Source organism: Ammospiza nelsoni, chromosome 4 (genome assembly GCF_027579445.1).
Source record: "Ammospiza nelsoni isolate bAmmNel1 chromosome 4, bAmmNel1.pri, whole genome shotgun sequence".
NCBI lineage: Eukaryota > Metazoa > Chordata > Aves > Passeriformes > Passerellidae > Ammospiza > Ammospiza nelsoni.
This window is the reverse complement of record NC_080636.1, coordinates 67010812-67033908: the sequence shown is the minus strand read 5'-3', so window position 1 is coordinate 67033908 and position 23097 is coordinate 67010812. Positions and strand designations below refer to the sequence as shown.

The window sequence follows — 23097 nt, the reverse complement described above, 5'->3', positions numbered from 1 at the left end:
TAAAAGTAAGACAAAGAGAAACTAAGTGGTTTGTCCTAGGTTACATAGACCCAGGTGGCAGAATGCCTTATGTCTCAGTTCAGTGCTTCTGCAATAAAACTTGCCAGAATGGTAAATGCTGAGATATGGAGACACCAGATTTCATTTGTAATTCAGTTATTCCACTATCAATCTTCCTTTAACTCTTCAGATTTTTTGATTAAGATAAAAGCAAGAAATGTTCCTTTTGTTATTACCAGAATAATTTTGTATTTTAAAGCTATAAAATTAGTTTGAATGTTTTTGCCACTCTCAAGATCATTCCATACTGAATACTCTCATGCTGACATAAGCAAAGCTCAAAAACGCAAGACAAGGTTACCCAAAGTACCATATTCAAAATAAACCACCCTCTTTAAAAGCCAAAAGCATGAAACATATACACAGGCTTTACAGCACATGCATTTTCATTGCAGTATTGACATGTAAACCATTCTAATACCAATTAGTAAGCAGATTTACAGCTAATAAAACAGATTTAAGATTATGTTTTCTTGAAGCTGGGACAGATCCCAAGAAGCAAGACATACTATATTATTAGCTGAATTGATCCTCTTGCATTGGTCCTCTCATTTAGGACAAGGCACATTCACCTCTAGATATGACCCAGTTGCTAGTGAAAAGGTAAGTACACTTCCCTTCCTAACATTTACCTGATTACACATGCAGTCCTCAAGTCAACAGTTTCTGCATCCAAGCACCTACTTTTATGGGTAGGTGAATGCACTGGAAGTGCTCAGAACAAAAGGGCTTTGAAGAAAGCAGAGAAGCAGAAATAAACAGAAACAAACACATTACTTACGTATCTGGTGAACATGTTGTCTGTTCTCCCGAGAGTGACATTGTTGAGCAGGATCTGTGCTACTGTATCTACTCCCTCAAAAACCAAATTCACTTTCTGCCACTTTCTACAAAAGAAAACATACATGTGAAAAACTGTCAGAGTACCTAGAGTTAAAAACAAACAGGGCACAGACAATGTAAAAATGTGTATCACTATTATACCAGCAGTTGCTTCAGCTACTTTTGACTCAGTGTAGCTACACTGTACCTTTAAATAGTCAAACGAAGATGATAGCTGAAGTAGCTCAAGTCAGCATGTTCAAGAACACATCAGGTTCACACACCCACCAGATATGAGATGGGATAGCTTTCAATTAGCCTAAGTACTATATTTTTTTCAGCTGACAATTGATAAGTAAATTTTAACAATCAATTAAAAAAAAAGAAAAAAGCAACAATTGAAATGTTCTGTAGCAACAGCTTTGCAGCTGCACATGATTGCATAATTTATCAGATACAAAAGTATTAAGCAGATTTTGAGTGGATGGATTAACTTGCAATTCTGCATGAAAGATGGCACAGAACTATTTTAGACATATCTTTACTGCATACCTGATGTCAAAAGGAGTTTTGAACGTCCTGCTGTAAGTCCAGTTATCTAGTGAGATCCATCTGTACATCACATCATTAAATCTGTAGTATGGATCCTAATAGCAGACCAACAAAAAGAAAATTATTTATTTAGTTATAGTGTTACTACATTAAAAGCATCACAATATCCATTAGATGAACACTTATTTCAGTCAGTCTGCAAATGCAAAATCAGGACCTCAATTAGTCCTGATATTCCTTTTCACCCTTAAAATTTACTGTGAAAGCAAAGCTTTAGTAATATTTGACTTTATTTATATAGCTCAAAACCCTGTCTGCTATAATCACTCAAACTACAAGTAGCAGGATTTGTTTTTACAGAAGAAATTACTGGTATGGAAATTAACCAATAAATCCAGAGAGCCCGTGACTTAATGAGAGGAGAAGAAATATGATCACCCTCATAATTATGGAGAAAGCAAGACTAATAGGATTTTAAAAGGCAGAGAAACAGCATTTTAGGCCTCTAGGGACAGCAGTGAACAAATCTCTAGTTTAAAGTTATTGCAAATAATGCAGTTGTTCCTTGTCAGCTGGACTTGCTGTGGTAAGGATAAATTAAATTGTTGTGTGTAGAGGGGTGGAGAAAGAGAAGGAGAAGAAGCAACACCATTCTGATTTTGGTAAAAAAACTAAATTAATACTTTTGAGAATAGTATTGCATTTACACCAAAGGTGTCCTCCTCCCTTTAACCACACTACCTAGTAACAACAGAAGCAGAGTTGGTCTGAGCTACGTCCGCAGCCTTTCTGGTTTCATGCTGTATTTATTACCTTACAGTGGGTCACCATGTCCCTCACCCAGCTTAAAGGACCTGACACCCCACAGCCTCACACCTCACACAAAGGCAGCAAAAAGGTCCCATCCCCTGTCACAGAGCACACAGGCAGTGTCCCATGCTGTGTCACAGAGCACACAGGCAGTGTCCCATCCCTGTCACAGAGCACACAGGCAGTGTCCCATGCTGTGTCACAGAGCACACAGGCAGTGTCCCATGCTGTGTCACAGAGCACACAGGCAGTGTCCCATCCCTGTCACAGAGCACACAGGCAGTGTCCCATCCCTGTCACAGAGCACACAGGCAATGTCCCATCCCCTGTCAGAGCACACAGGCAGTGTCCCATCCCCTGTCACAGAGCACACAGACAGTGTCCCATCCCTGTCACAGAGCACACAGGCAGTGTCCCATCCCTGTCACAGAGCACACAGGCAATGTCCCATCCCTGTCACAGAGCACACAGGCAGTGTCCCATCCCTGTCACAGAGCACACAGGCAGTGTCCCATCCCTGTCACAGAGCACACAGGCAGTGTCCCATCCCTGTCACAGAGCACACAGGCAGTGTCCCATCCCTGTCACAGAGCACACAGGCAGTGTCCCATCCCTGTCACAGAGCACACAGGCAGTGTCCCATCCCCTGTCACAGAGCACACAGGCAGTGTCCCATCCCTGTCACAGAGCACACAGGCAATGTCCCATGCTGTGTCACAGAGCACACAGGCAGTGTCCCATCCCTGTCACAGAGCACACAGGCAGTGTCCCATCCCCTGTCAGAGCACACAGGCAGTGTCCCATCCCTGTCACAGTGCCAGTACCCGGTCCCAGCCCCTGCAGGGCTGAGCTGCTGCCCCAAACAAAGGCCAATCTCTTCTGGCCTGCATGACTCAACCCAGCTCAGAGAGAGGGGAGCTGTGTTAGGGTTTGCTTTGACAGGAGTGTTCTAACAGCACCAACACACTTAACTACCCACCCTGGATATTCTCAGTCACACTGAAGAAAATCTGCCCAGCTTTTTTTTTCTTTCCTACTTGCTGGAACTTAATTTTTCTCCCGATTTCAGGAGTCGGTATGCATAGTTAAAACATTTGGAATTTGAAGTCTTCTGAAAAAAAATGGTCTTGTACCTCATATTTGTTTTACAACTAACAGGGTCAGGCTCCATAATAAACACATGAACCTATTTTCATAGCAGAACAAAATCATAACATCTAAGTGACTCTCCTCAGCAGCACAGACCCTTCTGGAGTCCTACAGGAATACAAACATCATTCCTTGAGTTTATACAGAGAGAAAGGTGTCACCCTGCTTCTACATGCCATGCTCTACCAAATTTCTTACTACAAGGGAAGGGTCAAAAAGGAAAAGCCTTGTCACCTGAGTAAAACTGTGGCTTCTGTATTGATAATACAGTGTATTCTCTAAAAGTTGAGTCATCATGAGGTTACAGGACTATCACTGAATTTTAAGACATTTATTCCATTACTTTTGGTGAATATATCTCAGACTTTCATTGAGATGCAAAAGTTAAAGAAATGCATATTAATATGCAAAATTTAGGCTCACAAAAGAAACTTCACTGAGATCATGGTACTGAGATAATGAGAGGCTAGCATAGAATGTCAGAGACCATGAAACCCCACAATATGTACTTTAAAAAGCACATTTTTTAACAACGGTCTTGCTTTAACATTATATACAATCTTATATATATTTACATATGCATACATATTCGTATTTAACATTACATACTATTTTATTTCACATTATGCTTGGAAAAATGTGCATGTGAAATTTCAATATTTGCCACTTGTATGTGTGAAATATTTAACAAAAGCGAGAGGAAAGTTGCAAATGCACTACCAAGAGCAGACTGTAAAGCCATTTGATTAATGGTCAAACAATCAACATCAGCACCTCGGCAAAGATGCACAAAAGAAACCTGCACCATTTCTCCCACAAAAGCACAGATACCAAGATGCTAACGAACAAAGTCCTGACTTCTGGAAAATACAAAACTGGCTGTCCAGCAGGAGAAATGCAGGAATATTTTATCAGAGGCAGAAATCATTGCCAAATGGGCTCCTACAGGAGCTTACAGAGTGACATGATTAAATCTCAGAATATACTACAGATCCTTTTTCCTGAAGGAGCTTTCTTCTTTACTAGTCTACAGCCTTCAAACTTCAAGAAATGCACTGACTGCTAAAATAGGTGTCATAGAACTGCAAATTAGCCCTTCTGACTCACAGGCCCTTTTAGATGGAAAGCTCACAGTTCCGTGTACCTTCATGAACAAGTTAACAGTTTACTGATATCATTGCTACCTAACCAGTAGGACAGCTCATATATCACATAAAAGCTGTTAAATGCTAATAGCTGGTCAGCCATTTTAACCATGACAGATGTTGAGTGTTGTAAAATCAGTTGTGGCAACGTTCAAGCAATGCTTTTAAGACAATTCTCAAGGTTCAGGAGAAATGCATGATCAAAACAAAGTCCTCTAAGAAAGCAGAATTACTTTGCCAATACACTTGTGAGGTTATTGACTTTTCCATTATTAAATACAACTGTTCTGAGTGCTGGAAGATGTAATCATGTAAGTCAAATTATTTGGATTTCTCTGAAACAGAATTTCATCCCACATTAAATCATTTCACATCAAAATGAAAGGCTTAGTTCAGAAAAGTGCATGCAAAAAAAAAAAAAAAAAAAAAAACAACCAAATTTAAACCACTTAAAGGCACAGGAAGAAATTGAAAGATGGTAGGAAATAGGCTGCACATCTATTAAATACACTTCACATTCAATAGCTCACCAACTCAGTATGTTCCTGGAAGCAATTCATAGAGGGGTGGAGTCAACTATAGCTATTTTTAGATCCCACCAAACATAACAGCCTTGCATTTTCCCGCTCCCTGCAATTTGGGGGAAAAATCTGAAGTACTCAAGCTGCCTGCCTGTTTGTTCCTTGCTCCCAGACTCAAGGCTGCAAGCAAGCAGGAAATCACCTCCTAAGAGGAGGTTAAAAGCTCTGCTACAGATCATCAAAAGGAAGCAATTTCCAGGTCGGCTAGCAGGACATCAGCAGGACTTCAAAGGCACTGGCAGCACTACAGTGAAGGACCTGCCAGTGCCCAGATGGAAGCTTCTCCTTGCAATGATTTTCAGGGGATATTGAAAAGCCACGGCGATATAAGCCAAGAGCTTCTCCTGTTAAGCAGGAAATGGATGAGATATGAAAATATGAGAAGTGAGGCTCCAAGCCCAAGGGAGCGAGCGAGTGGGCATACCCTGGCTCAAAGAAAGGACATCTCCTGGTCACCCAGGACCCAGGAGTTCTGAGGGGCATGGCACAAACACCTGAATGACACCAGAGTCAGCTGTACCCAGGTGGAAGATCTGCATGAAGTAAAACCAAATTTAATAAAGAGGAAAAAAAACAGATTCCTTTGCCTTACCCTGCTTTTGTTATGGTCTAATTTGAAGTCACCTTACATGCTCTTCTCTCATAAATCAACTCTGGTGGTATTTTATCAAGTACACCATAAGAAAATTCTGATGGTGTAACTACCAGAATAAAATTTCTAAGTGATGTTTCATGATTTTCAGTTTAATGATTCTGCTCTGGGCAACTTCAGATGAAAGCTAAGTAGTTAATATTTACTTATCTATACCCATGTGCTCCTTGACATCACAAGTGACAGCAGTCAGGACATTTATATAATTTTCACAGCTTGAAGTCAGGCTGAACTAACAGCAGTGATGAATGGATCGTACTCTCGGAGCGTGAGTTTGGAAGTTCCTCCTAAAGTAACTACATTTCAGCAGCTGCTCTCAGAAAGCAATAAACTGAATGTCACTGCCAATGTTCAAGATGTGTCACAGCAGACCACTAGGCCAAATATGACTAAAGAGTTAATACAGTAATACCCACTGCTTAATATTACTTGAATACTTGGATGTATTTAACAGACCACTATAAATCTTGCCTCTTAAAATCACAAGCTTTTGAAAGAAAAAAAAAAATGTTCTTTAATATTTATGCTAAGTTTTACTAAGGGTTTTGAATGTTTGCACACGTGTTCTCACAGTTCAGCAGAGCACCTGTATTTCACTGAAAAATAATATAATCATCAACTATGCCAACAATGAATGCCACCTAACCTGAACAGAACCAAGGGATACCAAATGGAATTGTTACCTGGCTTGTTCCAAAAAAAAAAAAATCTAAGTTGTGATGAAGTGTCAGAAAATACACAACAGCGTATTTTCTACAAATGCAGAAACCACACCACTTTCCAGAAATGTAGAGCTACCAGCTATTAGTACATAAACTTCTGTCTCTTCTAGTAAGTTTTGATATCCAAGTATGAACAAGAACACTGTTAGCTTCTCTATCAAGTGTATGCCCTTGTCTAACAGGCCAGAACATGCAGTGTTACCCAGCCCCTATATCAGTATCACACTTGCAGACTTCTCATACTCCATACAAGTCTTAGTGACAACTAATAAGACAGAACAGCCTTATGTATAAATGCAAATGGCTGTCATATGAGAAAATCCAGCAACAACAGCCATGTTCCTCAGAACTGGAAATCTACAGGAGTCACCTGCCAGCAAGAAATGGCATCGTGCAGAACCTGGACAGTATGTGGTAGAGGAGGCTTATTTCCAGCACACAGACTCAATAAGCAATTTACCTGTGGGTACATATGGCTCACCAGAACAGTGCCTGAAAGAAAATACTACACTGATGGTGGTCGAAAGCAAAACTTCCAGACAAAATGGTTTTGGCAAATCTTTTCCTGGAGCTGCAGGGTTAGTAAAAGATTCACTGCAAGTTTGTAAAATGTCTGCATTCAAAACAAAGCCTTGCTCTAACTTTATGCAAGTGACTATTCTCATGTGCATTTCTCATGTGTTTTTTAATTTTACATGTAAATAGTAGTAAGAGCTACAGTGTCTTAATAAAATGCTATTAAAACAATCCAGCCAAACACATACTCTGATGCAATCTCCTGGCCCTGGAGCTTTTATCATAGTTAATCCAGCATTTGAACTACACTGATTGAATATGAAAGAAAATAATACTTTGGTAAGAAACTCAAGAGTCTTCCCCAAGAGCATTTTTTGAGCCACGTGCATTTGGTGCATTCAGAAAGACGTGTTTGTCCAATGTATATTTTATGAGCCAGAATAAAGATATCTCTAGAACAAATGCTAAGGGGATCCAGAGAGATGAGTAATGAACCCTCAGCATCAGAGAGATGTTTTTCAATTCAAGTGTATGGCTTGCACAGCAGATTAAAGTAAGGCTAAAGACATGCAATCAGCTAGAGCATCCCTGTGCAAAAACAGTTTGTGTGTCGACCTAAATTTGAAATGAACCACACAGTGATAAATAAATTGCTTGCAGCCTAGTCTTGCAATCTAAGCCACGTTCTGAAGGCTTAATATTCATCAGCTTACCCCTGCTGCCCTCCTTCCCCTCGTTGTGAGGGGCCCACTAAGCTACATTGCTGGAGTAGGCCCTTCCAAATTCTGCTTTGAATTTCTGTTCCGGGTGCTAACCCATTGAAAATCTCACAGGTACAAAAGCAAAGGATGCAGTGAGATTTGCCACTTGCAAGTGACACAGAAAAACAGCATGTAGATTTCACCAGGTCGCTGAACATAGGGGTCCTGCTATCTAGAATGATTTTGTTCTCCTATTTCCTGGTACAGCTTTTCAGATGAATCTCCACTTTTGATTACAAGCTGGGTTACTGATCTAGTGACATCTTCTGTAAGATGAATAAATATCCTATATTCTATTGCAAAGAGCAAAAAGAGCAAATGAAAAAAATACCTAAGACCAAAACTTGTATTTAGGCATCTATAATAAATCTCCTGCTTCTATACTTGACACAACACCAAAAAGGGCTGATTTCCAGAGATAATGAACTCTGAAAAAGTGAAACAAATAGTGCTCTATGCCTCTACAATTAGGGCAGCGTGCATGCTTTTATATAAATAGGAATATAGGAACATGATTTTAGGCAGCTGCACTTGAAAACCTTGGGTCACGTTCACTGCAGTGAAGAAACCCCAGGACAAACAGCTGAGTCCCCCTCTGGAGCATGAAGCCTCACACTGCAATAATGAATGATGTCACTGACTCCCTCCAAGAGTCAAACAACCCAGGCTTGCTGCTTTGTAGAATGCAAAGCATTTAACACCACCTGAAATAGATTTCAAATCTGCTAAGGTTGCTCTGCTGTTTTGGGAAGCATTGATCTGCATTCTATCTTTTAAACAAAAATGAGATTTTTAAAACAATTTAGTTATCCAAGTGCAAATTTGCATGAATGCTTCTTTCTGTAAAATGAGCTTTGCTAAAATAAGAATGGGTTTAAGCTGGCCTTGAGTTACCTGTACACACCTATACATAGAAACAGGCTACCTCATTATTCTGAGCTTGGAACTAGCCAGACACCAGCTGGGTCCAGTCCAGAGATCAAGCAACCACATTAGTGAACCATTTTGATTAACTCAGCACTTCAACAGCAGCATCACCAACTTGGCAACAGCTTCCAGTCCACCAGCTGTACCAGCACGTGTTTGGAGCAAGTTCTTACTTGTATTCAAGTAAACCACAACCTAAGTTGTGATTCTAAGTGACCACGACCAACCATCATGGATTTAATTAGCCAAGCACCCACTGCTGCTCAGCTGGCTGACTAAGCTCTCATGCCTCTGTGCAGGCTTGGATTCTGCCCAGGCACATGAGAGTTCATGATCCTCATTTCCAAATATACTGCTAAATTACAGGTCAGTTTGCAGCAATGCATTTAAATTAGCAATCACATCTTCTCACTTTGTAAGTGTACTTAGTATGAGTAATTAAATGTGAGTCTTTCATTACATCACTGTCTTGTGTGCCTGAGTCAGTGCATTGGTCACAGTTTCTCCTGATGATTATTCACACTTCTTGCAGGAACACCTCCCAGCACAGCCAAACATGACATCCCAAATGTCCAGTTCACCTCGAGCACTTCTGCATCAGAGAAACCAGCACAGTTCCCTTCATGGATCCTCCACATAAAGTCGCCCTGCCCCCTGCACATTTGACAACTATAAAAGAGCCCTTCTGAAACCTTAATTCTCAAGGTCCAAGATGTCACATCACTTAGCACACAGATGTTAAAACAACAAATCATCATAGCTCTGCCTATCCCTTCATAGCACAGTTCTTTTTCCAATGTTGATGCTCTGTATCTGGCAGTGACACTCTTTGGAATCTATTATTAGTGCTGGGATTCCCAACCTCTGCCAACACAGAAAATGCTAAAATTATCCTGCCCAAATGGTGTCACTTTCTCCTTTTACCTCGCTAACTTTAATCAAAGTATAATAAACTGAAGGATAAAACCCAAGAAATAAAAAATACAAAATGCATACATCCAGAATGTGGTTTTTAAATAAATGATGCACAAGAACTGCACAATCAGGCCCACAATAAAGGAGGGGCAATATGATATACTCACACCATACAACAGTACATTTTCCAGCATAGAACTGTATTTATCATCTTTATAGATGACTTTGTTAACTTCACTGTGTTTTATTTCTTTGTTCCAGGTACATGTTTCATTTTCCTTGTTTCCTTTTAAAAAGGCATCTTATTTCAACAATGATGCAGTTAGTGCCACGTTTCTTGTTAGGTCTGACTCACAGGCACCTTATGCTAGTATCAGATTACTTCGCCACCTTATCTGCAACTATAGTTTTGAAAATTTTCCCAAGGAAGTGGTTGCTGTGTTTCTATAAATTAAAAAATCTAATAGAGACAAGTATAAACAGAAGCAGAAAAGCTTCTTCAAAGTGTTAAAACAGGAGCTAGTCCTTTAAATTTAACTTGTTTCAGACTATACTTTCCTTAGGCAGAATGGGTGTATATGACCTCAACTGTTCTGATAGTCCCTACAAGTTTTACAAGGGCTTTTTAATGGCCTGAATTCCCTAAACTTACTGCATCAACTGCATTACCTTTCCATTTTTTTCAGGTACCACTATAGGTACGCATGACTTACACGCTGTGAGGGTATTGCGGGTATCTGGTGTCAGCCCCTTGGCTGCGTGTCAAAACCACAATCTCACATGCTGCAAAGCTTCCATCTGTATCCTCGGCCTTATGCGGGACTGAGCACACTGCGGCCACCAAAGGAAGCCGGGCTGCTGCCCCGGCGATGCCAAGCAAGCCTGCAGTGGCCGGGCAGCCGCCGGGAGAGGGCTGTGTTCCGGAGGGCTGGGTTCTCCCCTCCGAGGCGGGCTGCCCTCGGCGGGAAGGGCTGCTCCAGGGCCCGGCTCTCGGGGTACCGTACCTGGATGAGGCCCTGGCAGAGCAGCGCGGTGTGAACGCAGCCCGGCACCTCCGCTGGGAGCGACACCGAGCCGTTCCCGCTGCGGAGCTGCCAGCTCCCCCGCAGGCTGTGCACCTCCGGGCCGCCCGTGGCCACTGCCAGCGGCAGCAGCAGCACCAGCAGCGCGGCAGCACCCATGACTACAGCCGCCAGGAGCGGCGAGTGGGGGCGGTGCTCCCAAGGAAGGAAGGGAGCGAAGGGAAGGGAAGGCAGGACGGCGGCGCTGCTGAGGGCGGTGCAGCGCGGCTGCGCGCGGGGCCTGCGGGCGGCCGGGGCGGCGCTGCCCCGGGGCTGAGCCCCGAGCGCGAGGGACAACGGCCGGGCCGCGCTCCCGCCCCGGCTGCGGCGGCCCCAACGCACAGCCCTGCCCCGGCACGGCGGCCAAGAGGCCGGTTGGTTTTCTTTTTTCCTCCAAGGGATAACAAACGATAACAGGAGCTCTAGTACGGTTCCGAATCGCTCAGATGCAGCAAATGCACTGGGAGCTCTAGAAAACGGCAGGGAGGCAGGGAAGGGGTGAGGAAGAGCTGTGGCAACACCGCAGTGGATTCTCTCAATATTGGTTCGCTCGAGTCGTGAGGCTTTTATATGGCCTCAGACTTCCACATCCTTTTTTCCATAAAATTACAGAGGCATATAAAACTGTAACAAACGTCATGGACATCTCCAAGTACTGTGGTTTCCTCATAAAGCAGGGCTGTGGATTTAGTGTATAAAAATACAGTAAATTCCTCTGCAAAAGGACAGAAGCATCAGCTCCTAAGAAAGAACATACAAGAAGTATCGTTTTCAAATCACACCGTAGCTTACCTGTGTGCTCTTGCTAGGTTAATTCCCTTCATTCACAGCCTAAAAGCAGGAATTAACAAGTTTTTAAATAGCTCCGTAGAAGGCCTTAGCTACTCTCCCGGTGTAGCATCCATGGTGCTTCATGCTCTGTTCCCACTGCACCAGGGCGTGCAGGAGCTTCTAGCTCACCTCCATGAACTGGGAATGTTTCACACCAGCCCCCCCCAGACTGACAGGAACACCCGAGTTTTGTTTTAGCTCCTGGCTTTCACACACCTATTTCAGCATCTGTAGGAATCCACCCTAAAATTTTTCTTTAAGGCATGACTGAACATGGTCAACATGCCTATATATTTTTGATGCAAATCCTTTCAAGCTGACAACCCTTTGTTTCAATGCAATATAAAAATGTCAGTCCTTCCATTCACCTTCAATAAAAAGTACACAATCCAGCCACAGGTAATTTTTTTCACCTGTGGAAGCACAAGAGGGGGTGCAATTCTGAGAAATACTGACTAAAAGAGAAAGACAGTAACTGATTTTTTTTTTCTTAAAAAATATCTGCTGCCAACTTCAAAAAGGGATAGCTGGGACCCACACTTTTAGGCAGCAGAAGGCCATGCGGAAACTTAGCTGATAGAAGAGTTTCCATGTGTGTAATTTTCAGACAGAGTAAGCCACATTCAATTTACTGACTAACTGAAATGCTGGTCCCATTTCAGTTCAACTCCCAGCTGTCTTTTAGTGAGATTGCCAAAATAGGCTATCATCCTAGATTGAGTTACCCCAACTGGCATTGCATGCTGTAGAATTCAATCAAAATTAGCATCTTCTCACCTTTAAGAGTCCAAACTATAAAATAATTATACATTAATAGTATAAAGCCTTACTCTGTTTCTGTCCTCATCTGTCAATGAGTAATGTTTTCAGGGCAATCAAACATTTCTGTGTTCTTTCCTTAAATTCACTGATACAGCACTAAAACCATTTAAGCCTTATAGTGCTGCTTGAGAGATCTTACAGGATATAATTTCTCAAGAAGCAGATTTACAGCTGTCAAAAAAGAAACTACCTTTTTTTTTTTTTTTTTAGTAAATCTTTTCCAGCAAGTCACATGATAGGTTCCCAGTAAGAAGGAAACTGCATTTCAAGATGTTTACTGTACTTCCGTGCTTTGCCTTTTATTCTTTCTGCTTAAGACTGACTGGAGCAACACACACACCAAAAAATCTCAACCTAAAAACAATGCTGTAATTAAGTATTCTGAGAACATGCTGTTTCCTTGTTCAAGGTTTATAATTAAGTTAAATCATGTCTCATTTTCATGTCCCAGTTTTAGGGGTGTTTTTTTTTGTTTGTTTGAGGGTGTTTTTAAACAAATTACATTTTTGCTGTTTCAAGATATGAATTTTAAAGCCTGTGGTTTAATCTTTTTAAATCTTAAGACACAAAACAAGATAAACCCAAGTACTTTCTTTTACTGTGTACTATATTAACCCTCTTTCTGAAATACCACAAATTTAGGAGGTTATTACAATTCTTATTTTGTGATACTGCAAGCAGATATTCTTTATCAACTAAGACAAAAAGCTGAAGGCAAAACCATGCCTTTGGCTTTATTAGCATAAATTCAGAGCCAATTCCACTGTAGCTGCCCAAATTCTGCCATGTTAAACCAGAAGTCCTTTGTTTCCAAATGCTATGCAATCTCTATCATTACAACAGGCTGCTGCTATTTTCTCTTTCAAATTCATGTTCAATGAGCTCATGTAAAGGTTTTAAACAAAAAGGTTCTCACAGATTTGGATGCAGTGCTTCAAGGTATTACTGCCCCCACCTGTCCACCCTGTACCATTCTTCTAGTGAAGGTAGACACCTCTGAAGCCAAACAGGACTTGTGCTCACAGCAGTCTGTGGCAGGGCATGCTCTCTTTTTTGGTAACTGTGTGCTGCTGAGGATACCACCACCACCACCACAGACCATTTGTCAAAGATGCAAAGGAACTAAAGGATCATCTACCTCAGGGAATTTCCTACAGATGCAGCAATATCACTGTATGAATGTTTGTATGAGTGTAAATACCTTCAGGCAGTACAGAATATTCATAATAAAGCCCCACAGTTCCTCAACATAACACCAGACCTCTCTTTTCTGACTGCATCTGCAGAACACAACTACTGTGCAGAACAGTTACCCTCTGCCCTGGAGTAAAGACAATATGATGCAGGGAGTTCTCCAGCCATGGATTTCTAAAGGACATTATTCTGTACTTATGTTGCACTCCATCCAAAAGGATGTTAAAAATAAAATGAGGAAATAAGATTGCTTTTAGATGAGAATATTATTAATACATCACTAGAAGAGAATGTTGTAGTAGGTTATTATGAGCAAAATACAAAGTGACAATATAAATGGTAGGCCTGGAGTTTCTTTCATAATTACAGCAAAGTCTGTAGGCCACTGCAAGGGGATTTCCTTAGTAAACAAAATTACCCAACACTAACAATCACAAGTAATTAAAAATAAGTATGTAGAAGGGAAGCTACTGCTCCAGGCAAATGCTGTAATGGAAGGGGAAAAGCGAAAAATATGTAATAACTTTAAAATTTCAGAAGCAGAAAGACAGGTGATGCCTTCAGTACAATCGTCAACTTCATCAGGCATGCTGGGGCAAAAGCCTGTATTTGTATCTCTATATAAAACATCTTGCTTTGAGATGCACTTAAACCAAAGATTTAGGTGACAGGTCACCACCTTCCATAGAACAGGCACAAAAAAGCCTGAGGATCTTCAAAGCCAGCATGGCCAGATTTCTAAAGTCATGTTATTTAGAAGGTGGCATTCCCACAGCTTTTATTCTCTTCATTTTATAAACAATTTTGAATCAATCCTAGTCTATGTGTAAATTATGTAACACTGATCATTGCTATTTACCCTTTGTTTCATAAGCAGCAAAATCATTGTCTTGCACAGTGCTGTCCAAGCTCCCCTTCAATTCTCATTAAAACGTACTTAAAGCAAACAGATTCTCTGGCACTTACAGAAAAGAAGTACCACAAATGCAGACATTATGGAACAGGTTGCTTAGCCTTTCTTAGAGGCTTAAAACTAGAGTCATCTGTAACCACAGTACAATGTACAACTTATCCCTGAATGCCTAAAATGAAATCACTCAACACATGGGGATCTGTAGGTAGCAAACTTTCCCCCATGATGGAAGTTTGAGAGGCTTCACTGAGCCCATGTGTGTGGCACTTGACCAGCTGAGAGCAGGGCATACCAGATAGATCACACTACATATGAAGCGCACATGCAGCCTACTGTTTTAATGAATGTTTTCTGTGCAGGTGAGTATGAAGAGAATATCAACAAAGGTTTCTAGCTGATAAATTGGATGAGTAAATGTAAATGGATTTGGAGTGGCTGAAACAGCTGGGAGCTTCATTTCTTTTTCTAACTTAAGTGCCTCCAACCAACCACTGGGGCAGGTCAGGACCTCTGTTTCTTAGGCCTTCAGTGTGGCTAATGCTCCTGGCTTCAGCCCTAGGACAAATCCTATCCCTTTATTTCTACCAAAATTACTCTAATGCAAACACCAGAGAATATTCAAAATAACTTTACTGAATACTGTGGGTACTTGAGAGACACTATTTTTCCCTCTTGAAATATTAATGATTATTTCATCACCTGTAATTTTTCGAATTCCTTATCAACAAAGTTCTCACTGAATCAATTCAAGCCCTGTTTAGACAACAGCATAAGCCAAGAGCATGGCTACACAGGCAAAAATATCCACTTGTCTGAATTATTCCAGTGAAAACCCTTGTATGTAATGCTGCATGCCGTGTCACTTGCTGCACTGGTACAAATGTCTCAGAAGTAACATTTACAGAAACTGACTCTTGCACATTCATGAAACAGGCCTACTTTAATATGGGCTCTATTTTTTTTTCCAAATGACTTCATGCACAAACAGCACTACAAATACTACTTTATATATACACCCATCTGTTAAAAAAAAGCATTATGTGCTTGATTCTCATGGCAACAAAAAGGAAAAGACTACTGCAGTATACAAAGAGTACTGGAAGGATCAGAGAATATCTCAAATTGGAAAGGACTCATAAGGATCATCAAAAGTCCAACTCCCATCTCCTTGGACGACTGAATAAAACTAAACCATATGACTAAGAGCAACATCTACATGTTTTTTGAACTCTGTTAGGTTTGATGCTGTGACCCTTTCCCAGGGGAGCCTGTTCCAGTGCCCAACCACCCTCTCAGTAAAGAATCTTTCCCTAATGTCCAACTGGAACTTCTCTGACACACCTTCATTCCATTTCTTTGTGTCCTCTCACAGTGTCTGACTAGATCTCTTGTTTTGGTAATAGTCAGAATTTTAACATTCTGATATTTGCACTGGAAGAAGGGAAGGGAGGCAGTAGTTTTATGTCTAGAAACATTAAAAAAGAGCCTTAGAGATATGAAAAGAACCTTGTCTCTTCAGCTAAGTCCTTGGTGAGAGAAGGACCCTTTCAAGGAGTGGCCATGCTAAAATACTACTCACACATTTTGTTTACAGCAAAATTCTCAGCTCAGTGGATCCAAATAATCTTGTGCTCAAATTAGTCCCTATACTTTTGATTGCTGCTACAAATGTCACTGTTCCATTGAAGAACTCTTCTCACCACAAGGACTATAGATAAGCACAAAGGTAATAACAGCCCATAGAGAGGTTCTAAAAACCACAGGAGATCACTGCTTGGAACCAATCTCCTCCCAGATTGTTTCAGCAAGAGCAAAGATCTTCAGCTAGTCTGAACTAGTATAGATCTAATGAAAGGTCAAAAGATGCAATATAACTTCAATTAAATCTTGTATTAAACACTCAGCATACATTTGGATGTTAACAGAACATTTCACATAAGTGCCACAATATTCTGAAGGTATTTAAAGTTTTAATTAGTGTGTTGAAGAGTGAACAGCCACCTAAGCTTTTGACACTTTTTACCTATTAGCATAATAAACAGCATTCAGCAAACAAACATTTCCAAAGCTATGGCTTTCTCAGGAAAGGGTTTCTTCATCACAGGAAGCTATCATGACTCCAGAATGTTATTAAGCACTTAGAAGGTTCAAGATGCAAAATTATCTTGAGTACTTATCTGTCAATAAAGGTTCCATTATGTTGATTCTCTCAGCATATTTTCAGTACAGTTTATCAACAGTGGTCATACTGAGAAATAGTTTTAAAGGCCTGGAAATGCCCTGAGGAATTTCAATCACATCAAAAAGATACTTAAAACTATTTTAAACACATATTTCAGGAAATCCAGTTTAATGAAGTATTTCACTATGCCTAGCAAGTTGACAAGTAACAATTTTTCCACAATAATCCCTTTGGAGTCCTCCATACCTGGTCAGACACATGAAGATTTACTTGGAGGACAGAAGGGTGCAGCTAAGCTTCTCCTGCCACCTCCAGCTCTCAGTTAGCAGTGGACAGTTTAATGCTGACATAAGAAAGTCACTCATTGCTTAGTGAACATCTTGGTGGTAGCTTCAACTTGGAGGTTTTTCAAGACCTCTTTTGTTGTGTTCTCTCATTACCAAACATGCTGATCCACTGTTTATCCTTGCAGCTTCCCGTCAATGACCCATAATCTTGTAACCACCAGCTATTACTGCTACTTCCGCCTAGCAGAACTCCGAGAACAGCTTATCAGTGTGCTGCAGCTGGCTCACCAAGTACAGCTGGCTGCCCTCTCCTCTGTCCACACCCTAAATTATTAATGATGTGTGTGTCAGCATATGCTTCATGGGAACTTCTTTTTAAAACCTCATTGAGGCTCACAACACTGAGATTTCACCCTTCACTCTGTCTCTGTACATTTGCACTCTAGACTCCTAATCTTAATACATACATGGTCCTTGTTTTACCTGGATTCACAGTACTTAAAAACCTAAGGAAGTTTCTTAGTCTAGGAGGGCTTATTGGTCAACTATAACCTATTTCTGAATCTGGTCTCTGCACTGGGAACTAGAGATGTAGCTTCAGTTGAACAGCAAAGTGCAACTTCTCACCTCCCTTTTCTCCTCCCCTCCCACCCCTCATAAAGCACAGCATAATGCATGTTTAAGATATTAAGATGTCACACCAGTCACGTTAAACAAAAAAGGGGAAAGAAAAAAGCTGTTTCAAGTGAAATTTTGCATCCAAAAATTTCAAGGTAACTGCTCAATGCTTCTCCACAAACCTGTCTTTTCATGTTTCCACTCTGAAAATTTTGAATGTTTTTGTACATCAGTTTTACTAGTATTGGAAAGAATATTATGTGTGAAGATATGATTCAGGGTTACCTGCATTTTTTCAAAGCTTTTCTTATATCATTTATAGTTAAGCCAAAAAGAATGTTTTTTTACTTCTTTCTCAGTTTAAAAAAAATAGTTAAGGCTATGAAAATTCACATCCTTTGCACCAAATGGTAACTTTGAGTGTGAAGTGCAGCACATACGAGATAGGAGAGGACAAAAAGAGCTAATTTAAGTAGCAACCATCTACCTACCTCCTCTAATTCAGTTGCTTGTGATTGTGGGATGATACCTTAAAGTGCTGCTTTCAGTGAATTTTGAATGGATTCTCAGGAAACATAAATCATGCTGTAAACAAGAACTTAAGAGATATCCTTATGAAATACAATTCAAACTGTAAAAACAGCAGTTAGTACCACCGACCAATAAAACCAGGGGATCACGGTTCGTTTACAAAAGAAAGTTCTACCTCTTAATGCTGGTTAGACTCATCATCTGCACTTGTGCTCTGGCAGCTTGTTACTGAGCTTAGACCAGACAGACATGCTTGAGAGGTGCAGTACTTTAGCCAACACAGAGACTGAACACCACCAGTCCCAAATACTTTATTCAATTCTTCAGCCAGCACTAATCCCTTCTAGAAAAATGTCACTGCCATGTTCCACTAGGTTTGTTACCTGAGAACTCCTACAGTCACTAACAGTGATCCTCTCCTCAATGTTGTTTTGAGTAGACAAAATCTAGAACCTTATGAAGAGATCTGGACCTCTTACTCCAACAAAAGCATTCCAAACCTTTCAACAGGAAAAAGAATTTAAAAATTGTTATATTGAATAGATCCTTCAATTACTGGGGTATCTGTGAATTAATTTTCAACATTCACTGTCAGAGCAGGATTAACACTATGGCAAGTAATGTGCAAAGCCTGTTTTAGCAAGAGTATCCTTCCCCAAAGAATTAACAGCTTCACACTGAACAGTGATCTTTGCCAGAGCTATGACAGATCTTCACTATTTACCTTCATAAATTTGCCAGGAAGAAGGGACTACAGACTCACATTAAGTTCTCTATGTAAGGTTCCAAACTGCAGTTCCTCCTTTAGATCTTAAGAGGATTAGAGCTGCACATTTAGTACAAAGTTCTGTTCTAGAACATTCTCTGGAAAACCCCACAAAGTAAAGCAAAACCAAAACAAATTAAACCAAACCATCCCCCCCACCTTCCCTGCATGACTCATGACTGAACAGTTTCATTTTTGACTTGAATCAAAGACCGTAAGATAAGAAGTGCTGAGGCTTACCTGGCCAGAGGGGGAAAAAAAACTTATACACAAGCACAGCTTCTCCTCAGCATACGTGAAACTGCCATACTCAGTGTCTGCAAATGCTTTCTAAGAGAACATCACCTCTTAGGCAGCTCTTCAAAACACAAGTAACAGCTTAATTTTTGCATTCCCTCTAATGAAACATGAGATCATATCTGAGACTAAACTTGAGTCAGATTTCCATCCCTGATAAAACTAGAGGCATTTTGAAATTCTGTCTCCATAACCCTGGTCTGCCAAAGCAGTTGAAGCAAAGCCAGCTGCCCAGCTCTACAGCTAGCATTCCTCCCATGAGGATAACCTTGTATCACCATCTTCTAAGCAACTGTTCTTACTTTCCAGGTTAAGTCTGTGATGGGACAATGCACAGTTAATGTGAAGATTAATGAAGCTTAGGCAAAAGCCAAAATTACCTGATCTGCCAAACCTAGGACTCCTAAGTATTCAGAGCTTGAGTATTTCTGCTTGAAGTTCCTGAAGGGGAACCCATCTCAGCAGAAACCATCTAAAGAGAGGAGCCTGCTCTTCCAGAGCACAGGAACAACCCCAGAAACCAAAGATCAGTATTAAAAGCTGTTGAAAACCAAAATATTCTGTTCAACTGTGTGTCCTGATAAAGCTTTGTCCCATCATGAATTAAAATCCTTCACTGTTTAAAGGAGATACTGAAGTCTCACCAATACTTCTAATGCATAGGCAAAAATACCCCAAACAAAAAATATTTTGGGCAAACAGGGATGTTTACCAGAGAAATTTTCAAGTATAACTTTACACAGGGCTGTCTTATCAAATTCACTGTCTCACTTCTGACACCTATCACTGTGAAGATTATGCCTGTCACCTCTTCTAACCTACTCAAGGCACACAGATGCTCTAGAAATAGTTACATCCCTTACTCCTGCTTATCTGGAAGCTACTGAACTCTTCCCCCACAACTGGTTGACATTAAACCAACCCCTGCAGTACAGAAAAAAAGACACTGACAACTTTGAACTATCCCTGCAGACGACTGAGTGCTAAATGCACTGCAGACCAAAGTTACTGCAGAATTTACTGCTGCATTAACCAAGAATGCCAAGTCAGTTTACAGGCATCAGCTAACCTTCACAAACATCAGTTTAGGAACTGTTCTACGCTACACACACCTCTAAGAACTCTGTCTGCACTCTGAACTGGTTTTCCAGGTAAAGGTTATCCTGAATTACTATTCTCTGTTAGACAAAGATGGACACTTAAAATTGTAATTTATCAACTGTCATATTCCAGATTATTTTGAAACCAGCTGCTTTTATACTAGAATGCATGAATTGAGAGCAGACGCTTTTCACTTCACAGTAATACAAGCAGCTCTTACTTTACCTTCTGTATCTTCCCTTGACATCATGTATTTATGCATTTTCCCTGTGTTCCCATGCTTTCTCTGCATTAGTCCTTCCTGCACTGTTGCCAAAATACAAGCCCTCAGCCTTCCGCATGAAGTATTTTAGCCACAATTCAATCTGCCTTTTAAAATATACAGTTGCTGATGTTGATCTGATTCATATTTATACCTACTTAATATTTATATTGAAGGTGCTGGGGAAAAATACCATCCATTCAATGACACCAAAAACCAGAAAGCAGCTAAATCCAATCAGTACCTTATTTTTTTTCACATTTGAAGAAATTAGTATAGTCTGTGTTCTAGTAAAATAACCTTCATACCTTAAGATCTTTTACTGATCATTTATTATCTCATTCCATTCTTCCAGTGCTAATTAGTTTAATTTAACTAAAGAGTTCTGTATTAGTCTCATTTTCATGTATGAAACTACAAACAAATCAGAGTAAAACAACTATCTTAATGTTTTTTTGGACAGCTATAAACACAGCAAGAAATCTTCAGCTAAATTCCAATTATGCTCTGAGTTTTACCAAGGATATGCAGAGTAAAGACTTCTGAATCGTCAGCCACATCTGATGGACCCAAGGTATCTGCTTCAGATGATAATGCCTGTTATAACACTATTTTTTAAAGCAATGAAGAGTTTGAAATAAAATTACTAGAGAGAAAAATTGAAGGAGAGGGCATAAAAAAAATTATAAAGGAGTTGTTTAGAACATTTCTGGCTGTATTTAAACCCTCATGTTATCTGCTGATTAATGCAAACTTCTGCATAAACAACTATCCAATCTAACAGGACTGGTACTGTACATCTGCATATCCATGGTTGTCTTTTAATCATTTGCTAGACTTTAGTTCTATGCCTCCACAGCAACAAAAGCTTGTTGCTGTGGTCTGCTTAAAGCCAGGTTTTTCAGAAAAAATTATAATCTGCTATCTTCATATAAAACTATGGCACAGTGCAACTGAGTAGAATGTTTTTACTCAAGCATGCAAAAACATGTGTATATTCATTTTGTAACAAATACAGATGCTGTGTGCATCAGAAGACACAAAAACCACAAAAATCCCTAGCCAATGCCACAGATCAAGTTTTTCCTGCATCCTGAAAAGACTTCTTTGTGCTTAAAACCACTCAAGGTTTTTCCAAGGGAAACGTAAAAAAGAGATTAAAATCATGTTGTTAAATTCAAACCCCAATTAAACATAGCAGGCAATCTTAAAAAAAATACTGCAGAAAGAACACTGTAGTTTCTTTCCCTGTTATATGTCCTGGCTTGACTTTTTGTTCTCTGTACTCGATCTCAAATAAGTCTTTGAAATAATTTTGTTTAATCCAAATTTTCTAGCATGAAGTTGACCCCACTGAAGCTATTACAGCATTTATCGTGAGAAAATAATATTTTACCACAGCAGAACAGGAAAACTCACATTTCCAAACCCTTCACTTTTTAGATGAAGTTCAAATGGAAAATTTTGCACCCTCCCTATGTTTCAAAGGAACCAAGATCCATGATGTAGTTTTTAGACTACCAGTGGTTTTGGTAGGTACTCACTGAGGTAATCACCAATTAAGCTTTTTTTCCCCCCATATTAGCTCCTGTCTACCAGCTCCTCCCCGTGCCCCCTGCTTGAAGAGGAAGCCCAAATGCAATTTTAGTACAAGAAGCCTGTACCTGAGAGGACTGAGTCTGCTTCAAGGACAAAACACCTCCCATTTCCCACCTTGGACCTTCAGCATGCTTCTAGAACCTCTACAATCCATCCCCATTCTTTCATCAAAGTTTACACTTGCTAATTACAAAAAATTATTACCTTGGGAACATGACAGATACAAAAAAGAAACAGGTACTGGTCCAAGACTTCCGTCTTCCATAAAATATTTTACTATTTTTTCCTCTTCCCTGACCCTTCATCATGCACACTTCCTTGTGTTCTCTAACACCCGCGGTCTTACACCTCACAAAACATCTTCCTAGTTGATCATATAAGTAATTTCAGTGGCTGTGACTCCCAGGACACAGTAATAAGCATCAAATTAACACAAGTATAAAAAACAATTGAGACCAGCACATTTTTAAGCCTAAAAAATCAACTTTTACCTCAGTTGTAATGCTACTGGCAGCTGTATTCCAATTTTCCAGCAAAACAGTGTAAGCTGGTTAGCAAAGCAGAAACGAACGGCAACTTCACCAACAGGTTTCAGAAAGTAATCATTGAAGCATGTATTGCTAAAGAGAATCCAGGTTTCTAAATTCCAGGTCAACTGAACTTGAACATTTCAAGTTCACTCTCATAATTTAGAACCAGAACAAACCATGTCCAAACTACATGTTCAAATTTTTATAAAAATTAAGGTTTAACATTTATTTTACATCTAGCTTTCCACATCCATGTGGGGACAAGGAATCAGAATGTACATAACTATAAGCAGTGCAAAAGTGGTGCCAGTGAGAAGTCACAGATGCACAATAAAGTGATAGTACAAGACCAGAGAAAATGAAGCCATGGATGTTAAGAATGGAGACCAAAAAGATTAAACAAGGAAAAATATGAAGGAAGAGGGGAGGAAAGAGTCGGATGTTTAATAATGCCCTTGTTGCTGAAAGATAAACCAATGGCACAAGACAAT

The 23097-nt window shown here is 40.2% G+C and overlaps 1 protein-coding gene across 20 annotated transcripts in view; it reads right to left on the bottom strand.

The window, feature by feature from the left end:
• Positions 1 to 19140, bottom strand: part of MANBA (mannosidase beta) — a 64416-nt gene extending 45276 nt beyond the window's left edge. For 11 of the 20 annotated variants that reach the window (XM_059471408.1, XM_059471415.1, XM_059471404.1 and 8 more), the window contains exons 1-3: positions 10617 to 10793; positions 1435 to 1529; positions 842 to 947 (exon numbers count right to left, since the gene is read on the bottom strand). In XM_059471408.1, the coding sequence (XP_059327391.1) occupies positions 842 to 947; positions 1435 to 1529; positions 10617 to 10793 (378 nt within the window). Of the gene's footprint in view, positions 1 to 841; positions 948 to 1434; positions 1530 to 10325; positions 10434 to 10616; positions 10794 to 16861; positions 17086 to 18011; positions 18232 to 18775; positions 18890 to 19057 lie in introns of those variants that run through there. The other 9 variants (XM_059471425.1, XM_059471423.1, XM_059471421.1 and 6 more) reach the window with 8 other exon arrangements.
• Positions 19141 to 23097: the final 3957 nt, after the last annotated feature.